An 8442-nucleotide genomic window follows, 5' to 3' on the forward strand; every position below is an offset into this window, starting at 1 on the left:
TGAGTGCACTATCCTAAAAAAAAAAAAAGGCCTGGAGACTCCTTGGAACTCCACTGGTGGGGTATATCTGAGCGCCTCTTCTTGTCCAAATCAGGTCAAGGATGATGGAAAGAGATCAGGACACCATGCTGGTCACGGGAAGATGAGTAGGGAGTGTGACTTTCCATTTGTACCTTCCTCTGAGTCTGTCTAGTCTACTTTCCTGAAAAAACTGGGATAGAGCTTCACCAACCAAGGAACATCTCCACTTCTTTAATGGAGTACCCAGCCTTATTTAATGATGCCTGTAGTCTCCTCTAGGGACCACAATTTCTTTCATGCATTTGTCCATTCATTCATTATCTTCTTGAATCCTAAGAATAAAATTCCAGGCTAAGGGGCTGGTGTCCCAGCAATAAAGTGGTGTTTGTCTTTTCAGCTACAGCACCAAAAGTTTATTCTCACATATACACGCAATTAATAAATTAGAGATCTAAGGCTCAAACATGAAAGGATAGGCCTACTAGGTATGAAGGAAATTTACCAGAACTTAGTTTGGTAGAATGTGGCAGAAAAACATGTAGCAAAGTTGATGTGTGAAGTGTTTCGGCTTCATGATCCCACAATTCCATGACTTTACTATCACCAAAGGAGATGGTAGGAAAGGTGCACTCACTGACTTGGGTAAAACCAGCAGGAAGGGGCCCCAAGTAAAGTTCCTCTATAATTATTAACACCGTGGGGTGGAAGGCAGGGCAAGGAGTTGTGTCTCCACTGTAACTCTAGGAGAAGTGCCAAGCTTTAGGGTTAGAGATCTAACCTGCTCTGGGCTACCAGATTCTGAGAAATGAGCCCTCAAGCAGAAAGAAACAAAAGGCTTATAGAGGAAAGAAACCTAGAGGGTAGAGAAAAGCTTCAGCCTCCCAGTCAGTCTGGGTGGGTGGGGTGGGGTGGGGCTTTCCTTTCAGACTTTGGGCTGAGTCCCTCCTTCCTGGTTCCCCATTGGGTCAGTGGCTCCAGCAGCACAGCCAGTGAGTGACAAATGAGAAGACTGTTGGTTTTTTCCCCCTTGGCCATTCAGAATTTCCCCACATAAATACTGTGAAAGACCCTGCCTCCTCTCACTTCTCTGGACTTGGCCCTGGGCTGGACCTGGTCCCTTGGTAGTGGGCAGGGCCATGGGGGACCGGTTTATGCTCAAGGTGATTGTGGTCATATGCTATGCCACCTTCAATGCCTCTGCCTGGTAAGTTCTTTTCCCTATCTCCCACTTCATACCAAGGGAGTCCCCATTATTTCATCCCCATTCACCATTGCCTTCCTTTTTCTTTTTGGTAGGTCTGTGAATAATTTCCTGATAACAGGTCCCAAGGTAGGGTGATCTTTGGCTCCTGTTTTTACCTATCCCAGTTCCTAGGGGAATTCTTCAGGGAAGATGGGAAAAGATGGGAGTGGAGGCAGTGCCTGAAGTCCCTTACCCAGACGCCCAAGTTTGTCCCTAAATGGACAACTAACTCATTTGAGTCTTGCCTATATCCTCAGAAAACCTCACTTACCCCAGGACTGAAGCTCATAACCCTTTTCCCTTTGCCAGGCTTATCTGACCTACACTACAAGTGTGGCCCTGGGCGCCCAGAGTGGCATTGAGGAGTGTAAGTTCCAATTTGCTTGGGAACGCTGGAACTGCCCTGAAAATGCTCTCCAACTCTCCACTCACAACAGGCTAAGAAGTGGTAAGTTTGTGCACCTGTACAAGGGGGTATATGTGCACGGAGGAAGCCTTGGAGTATGTATATATGAGTAGCATATATGTGCACAATGAAATGAAAAGTTATCAGTGATCTGCTGACCTGCCACATCCTATGTGACCTTCAGTGAGTCACTTCACCTCTCTCAACCCTAGTCTTTACCTGGGTCTGTAAGATCAGCCTATATAGGTCATCAGGAATTGGGTTAAATGAGGTAGCTACAAAGATAGCTAGACAAATGTAAAAAATTACTATTTTTTAAATGCACACCTGGATTTGTGTTTGTACATGTGTCCTGCACTGATTTGCATGAAGTGGAAAGTGCAGTGTCTGCAACCCCTGTGGGAGTATCTATTCTGCTCAGCTGTCATTAAATCCCAACAGTGAAGCTGAGAGATCACATTGAGCTTTGCCTCAGTTGGGGTCTGTGTGTGTGCAGGCACACAAATGTATGCACAGTTTTTAACTTTGTGCAGTAATTTGCATAATATTTGTTACCTGAAGACAGCTGTGGGGAAGGGAATAAAGGAAATGGACACAAAAAGAAGTGCTTTCCTATAGAGTAACACAGGTGGAATGAGCAGCATTTGGAAATGAAGTGTGGCAATGTTTATAAAGAATTTAATAAAGCATAAATTCAGTAAGTGTTAGCCATAACCACTATTATTATATCATTCCAGTTCCATGTGAAAAAAAAAGGCTTTGCTAAGCCAGGCTCATGGCCCTAGGTTCTCACTGCCTGAGGACCAAAAGCAATAACTATTACAGTCCAGTCTGGACTCCAGAGAGAAGGGTCCCAGTCCCACCACCATGACAGGTAGTAAAAAGCGTAGCCTGGTCTCATCACTCTAGCTCTGGCCTCCACTCTCCCATGGTAGCAAGTGAATATCATTTTCCTACCAGGATGAAATCAAGATGCTGGAAAAATATGCACCATTCTCTTAAATAGAAATCATCCCTTAAAACCCAAGGGAGTGGCCCTCCCCGGTGGTGAACAGCTTAGGACTCAGTACTGCAAGGTGGCCACAGCTGCTTTTTGTGGGAGTTTGATCCCCTCAGCAGTGTACTGCATCAATCTGCCTTCTCTGCATCCTACTCTGTCTCTGGTGAATCCTCTCACCACCCCTGCACCTCTGACCTATACCCCAGTTCTGTATGCATAAGTAAATAAATCTTTAAAAAATAATAAGCCCAAGGGAGCTGGGGACCAGGGGAGAAAAACAGTATGCTTTTTCAAAGTATCTGCTTTGTGCCATCAGGATTAAATTTTTCAGTCCCATCTTTCTCTCCAAAGCCACTAGGGAGACTTCCTTCATTCATGCTATCAGCTCTGCTGGAATCATGTACACCATCACCAAGAACTGTAGCATGGGAGACTTTGAAAACTGTGGTTGTGATGAGTCAAAAAATGGGAAAACAGGTAAGTTAGGCTCTTTGATGGAGGGTGGGGAAAAGTGAGGGGCTGCAGGAGCACATTATCGTCTTCCAGGGAAAGGCTGAGGGAAACAACTTTCTCAAACCCCTAGACTCCAGCAATTTCATTGTGGGACCTCCTGGATATAGACTTTCCTGAGTTGAGACTGGGACCATGATTCCAGGGATCAGCAGATAGCACTAAACTCTAAAAATAAGAAGACATCTAGGAATAAGGAAGCCAGAGAGTTTCCTCCTACTTCAGTCTTACAATAACTTGCCCATAATCTGGAGCTACTCAGTTATTTGCAGGCCACCGGAAACACTCAGATTTATCACAGTGAAGGAGGAGGTGGCTCAAATCAGACTCTTGTAGGAAGATGGTACAGAATTCCAGAATGTTTGAGCTGCAGTGAACAATTGAGATCATCTAGGCCAGCTCCAGTGTACCTGCTTTAACAGTTGGTACAAAGACTAACTGCTTAAAGTTGGGTAGTTGGGCAGCTAGTTATGGGAACAAGACTACTCCCACCCTGAGAACCTCTCACTTTCACTGTCTCACCTTCAGTTACAGCTTCACATACTTCTAGGGCCTTGGGAGGGTGGTTTTGCTGTGTCAAAATAATCATGATTCTTAGGACTTAGCAGCATTTTTTTTCCCCCTCTTTATGTGTAGGTGGCCATGGCTGGATTTGGGGAGGCTGTAGTGATAATGTGGAATTTGGAGAAAGGATTTCCAAACTCTTTGTGGACAGCTTGGAGAAGGGAAAGGATGCCAGAGCCCTGATGAATCTTCACAACAACAGGGCAGGCAGGCTGGTGGGTATAGGAGTTGGCCAGTGAGCCATCAGGGGCAGTACTGGCAATATCCTTACATCTGTGCAGCCCTTTACAACTTAACCAAGAGCTGATTCATACCCATATTACATCTTCATACTACCCAGCAGGTCTGGGATGGCTACCCGCATTCTCTGCATGACAGGGCTCATTAGCGCTGAGTCAAGTGACTTAGCCAAGGCAATACAACTAGGAAATATTAAGAGTTGAGCAATTAATCAGATATTTTAGTTCAGTCCTCTTATCACTTAATCTTATATTCTAGCCTCCTTCATGGACAAATTTCTAAGAACATTTGGTTGCTAAGAACCCGATCAAGGCTTTGCTTCAGAACTTAAAATTTTTAACCACTTCATATGCACGGTCTAGGACATTAACAGGGGTTTATTATCCAGTCTGTGTCCTAAAGTCAGTCTGGGTTCTAAGGCTGAGACTGATTTAGGCTACTCTGGAGGGCCTAGGCTCCCCCCTAACACTTCTGATTAGGTAGCAATCCCTGCAGTATTATCTACTTAAATCTGGAGAGTTCCCTTTGAATCTGTACCTAGATTTCTCAGATGCTCCAGGACGAGTGGAAAAGGTTTTCAATGCAATTGCCATCATGCATAATGGCCTTGGAGATTGAGATTCAGACTCAGGGAGCTTCCCTCCCTCTAAGAAAGTCCAGTGGACAAACCCAAACTCCCACAAATACTCCAGTTCCCAGCTTCAAGACAAATAGTGCCTGTGATCATATTTTTCCTTCATAATTTACTTTCTCAATCAATCTTGATCCAATTGGGCAGACAGAGAAACAAAGTCAACAAGTGATGGAGTTAGGCCCAAAGCCTAGGCTGCCTGACTCCAGTGACCTTCTCATATTTGCCTAACTTTGCATAAAAATCACCCAAAAGAGCTTTAAAATCACCAATGCCAAGGCCTTTAAAGCCCTGAACATTCTATTTGACAAGATCTGAAGTAAGATCCTGAAATAAAAGTATTTTCCCCAATAATTCTGATGTTCCTCTAAAGTTCAGAAGGAATTCTATTTCACTGATAGCCTTGGGTCTTCCCTACCCCTTTCGTTTTCCCTCTTTTGTTCTCTCTCTCTGAAGGCAGTGAGAGCCACCATGAGAAGGACCTGCAAATGTCATGGCATCTCAGGGAGTTGCAGCATTCAGACATGCTGGCTGCAGCTGGCTGACTTCCGGGAGATGGGAGACTATCTAAAGGTCAAGTATGAGCAGGCACTGAAAATTGAGATGGATAAGCGGCGACTAAGGGCTGGTAACAGTGCTGAGGGTCACTGGGCACCCATGGAGGCCTTCCTTCCTAGTGCAGAGTCAGAGCTGATCTTTTTAGAGGAATCCCCAGATTACTGTACCCGTAATTCCAGCCTGGGCATCTACGGCACAGAGGGCCGGGAGTGTCTGCAGAACAGCCACAACACCTCCAGACGAGAGCAACGCAGCTGTGGGCGCCTGTGTACTGAATGTGGTCTGCAGGTAGAAGAGAGAAGAACTGAGGCCATCAGCAGTTGTAACTGCAAATTCCAGTGGTGCTGTACAGTCAAGTGCGACCAGTGTAGGCACGTGGTGAACAAGTATTACTGCTTGCGCTCCCCACGTAGTGCATGGTCCCTGGGTAAGCGCAGCACCTAATGGCACCTCACACAAACTCACCTGCTCACTGTTTGGCAACAACAGAGGGACACAATTCCTCTCTTAAAGATCAAAGATTAGAAAACACCTGGGAAATCATGGGATTGGTCTGTAGTCCTCTTGATATCTGATATAGATGGGGAAATGGAGACCCAAAATAATACTGCACATTTTAGAAAGAACTGAAATTGGAACCTGGGTCTCCTAACTTGGGCAGACCCCATTTCATTTCCTGCAATTTACTTCCTGGTCTTTGTGCCTGTGTGAAAAGAACTTGAGGAAAAGGGGGTGAGGGTGTGTGTAGAGGTGGGGGAGAAGGCTGATTTGGGATCCATGTTGAAAAGGATCCTCAAAATATTTGTTATTGTAAGTTAGAGACCATGTCTAATCAAACTGTGCTGCTGAGAATCAGAGAAAATAAAGTAATACCAGAATTTCTTCAGACTCCTGAAGGCTCAACCTTCAGACAAGCTCCAGAAAGACCAGCACAAGTTCATGCAGTTAAGTGGGACAGAGATCACATAGATGTCTATTGGGAAGTTTTTAAACTATTGGGTTTTTGACTTGAGTATGCACTTTTGAAAAGTTCTCCTCACCCAAACCTGCAAAAACCAGGACCCTACATAATCTGTGTACTTTTCCAGCTCAAAACTCATCTCTGGAGACATGGAAAGGAGTGCTTACAGTAAATGGGCAGATTAACTATAACTTACTCAGACAATGCTCACCATGAGGGACTTCCCCTCAAAGAGCTATCAAACAACTATGATTTGTAATTTTTCCCAGATTGGGAACACTATTTTCAATAAATATTCTAGAAGATGGATAAAAAGATAGAAAGATAGACAGACAGACGGATGTGTGTGTGTGTGTGTGTATTTATCTACCTATAGCTGAGTTCTTTTATTTCTCTCTTTGGACGTCTTAGGATCAGAAAGGGAATAGGAAGCCCTGTACTATATCCCAGTTATGTACAAACCTAAGAGAAAAGGAGACATGCAATCTTCTTGATATCAAAGTTTTGACAGATAATAAATCTGAGAACTAGGAACTGGTCAATAGGAAAACAATTCAGACTCCCAAATTTACAAGGTGTTATTGTAATTTGGGGAAACAAAGAAACCCTCTGAATGTGAATCATACACAAGGTGTATTTACTCTCTTAGCTAGAGCTTCCTGGGGTGTCTGTACACCCAAGGATGTGGGACCCAGTGCAGAGGACTAGGGAAGCTGTGGGTTCTATCTTCCTCATTTGCACATCTACATTTTCCAGTGGTAATCTTTGGGGGAGAACTAATTTCCCATAAAAAGAGTCCTAGGGAGGGGCTCAGCTTGTTTCCTAAATCTGAGCATTTCATGTTTAGAGTCTCCCTTTTCTGCAAGCCCATACACCCTGTGGGAGAGGGAATTTCATACATGTTGAATAAACAAGTAAAATGACTGATAACTAAGAGAAAAAACATTCTCAAACACTTTAAATATCCAAGAATAGGAAAACTATTTAACAGATGACTCTATAATGAAACATCAACCATTACAATAATATTCTGGGAGGGTCCCTGGTCGCTCAGGGGTTAAAGACACAGTGCCAGCCACTGCAGCATGAGTTAGATTCCCAGCCAGGGAGTGACCCACATGGCGCAGCAGACCTCTCCCTCTCGCCCACTGCTCCCTTCAGCAGTGTATTTTCAGCAGACCCACCTACCTGTTCTGCTCCCCACTTGTTTTTGGTGAATCCTCTTACACACACACCCACCCTCTGCCCTCTCCACACCTCTGGCCCGCACCCTCGTTATTTGTGTGCATTCAAAAAATAAATCTTTAAAAAGTAATCATATTCTGGAGAGATATTTAATAACGTGAAAATATATATGGTATATCTGTGAATAATTAAAAAACGTGATCAAGATGAATCTAATTTTGCTTTTTAAAATATGAAAACGTTTACCATCATGTAATAGCAAAATAGAATGATTTGTTTTCCTTTTTGTGTTTTTCTGAATTTTTGTATTTGCCTACAATAAAAAAATATTTTTGTCATTAAAAGAATAAGTTATTTTTTTAAATATCAACAGAGGATAGCAAGCTTTTTTTAAAAAAAGTAAAGCGGAAGGCTAAATTTATTAAGGAAGTTGGCATCTCAACAGAAACTATTAGCAGTTGTCTTGAAAGTCCGTTCTAGTCTCTACTACTTCTAGTGCACTTAAACTACAGATGTGAGAGACCAGAGCCAATAAGAAATTTATACAATGCAGCCTATGTGCAGCCTGTGAATGATTTCCTCTACCTCCTTCTAAGAAAGGTTTAAAAAAAAAAAAAACTACAGTTAGAGACAGAGAAAGGAGAGATGGGGTAGGGTGGTTGTGGTAGTGGAAAGGGAATTAAAGAGACACTACTACCTAAGCACAAAATGATGGAGAAGAAATAGGCAATCAAATGAAATCATTGTTTCCCTGGGGCTTAAAGGGGAAAAAAGAAAAAAAATCTAAATCCTCAATAAATTCAGATGTCAAAATCCCCACCAGATTGGGGATTTTGTTCAATATCCCCATCAGAAAATGAGTTGTGAGAGTGTGTGAGAGAAGTGGAAGTGAATAATCTAGGTTTTCTCCCTTCTTTCCTAAATGAACCTGCAGGTACCTCCCTGGTAGTGCAAGGGGTTAAACCACAGCACTATGAAGCTGTCAGCACCCACTACAGCAGGATTCAACTAGATTACCATAGGAGGCATGAGTTTGATCCCCCAGCCACGGAGGTAACCCACATGGTACAGCAGGCCCATCCTGTCTTGCCCACTGCTCCCAGCAATAGTGTTTTTCAGTACA

At 43.5% G+C, this 8442-nt stretch overlaps 1 protein-coding gene across 1 annotated transcript; it reads left to right on the plus strand.

Annotated features, from left to right (window-relative positions):
* Positions 1–958: 958 nt before the first annotated feature.
* On the plus strand, positions 959–5880 carry WNT8A (wingless-type MMTV integration site family, member 8A). The gene is made up of 6 exons (XM_004686761.2): positions 959–1225; positions 1318–1351; positions 1574–1712; positions 3022–3147; positions 3817–3959; positions 5072–5880. Exons 1-6 carry the CDS (start codon positions 1158–1160, stop codon positions 5615–5617), a joined length of 1056 nt encoding a protein of 351 aa, XP_004686818.1. The 5' UTR covers positions 959–1157; the 3' UTR covers positions 5618–5880.
* The last annotated feature ends 2562 nt before the right edge of the window (positions 5881–8442 follow it).

This window comes from Condylura cristata, unplaced genomic scaffold (assembly GCF_000260355.1).
Source record: "Condylura cristata isolate star-nosed mole 26May11 unplaced genomic scaffold, ConCri1.0 scaffold00021, whole genome shotgun sequence".
Lineage (NCBI taxonomy): Eukaryota > Metazoa > Chordata > Mammalia > Eulipotyphla > Talpidae > Condylura > Condylura cristata.

What these genes read in the sequence shown, in the direction of transcription:
- WNT8A (XM_004686761.2), top strand. Translation starts at nt 1,158, where the DNA reads ATGGGGGACCGGTTTATGCTCAAGGTGATTGTGGTCATATGCTATGCC. An exon ending in TCACAACAGGCTAAGAAGTG is followed by an intron (nt 1,713 to 3,021) that starts GTAAGTTTGTGC and finishes TTCTCTCCAAAG; the next exon opens with CCACTAGGGAGACTTCCTTC. An exon ending in ACAACAGGGCAGGCAGGCTG is followed by an intron (nt 3,960 to 5,071) that starts GTGGGTATAGGA and finishes CTCTCTCTGAAG; the next exon opens with GCAGTGAGAGCCACCATGAG.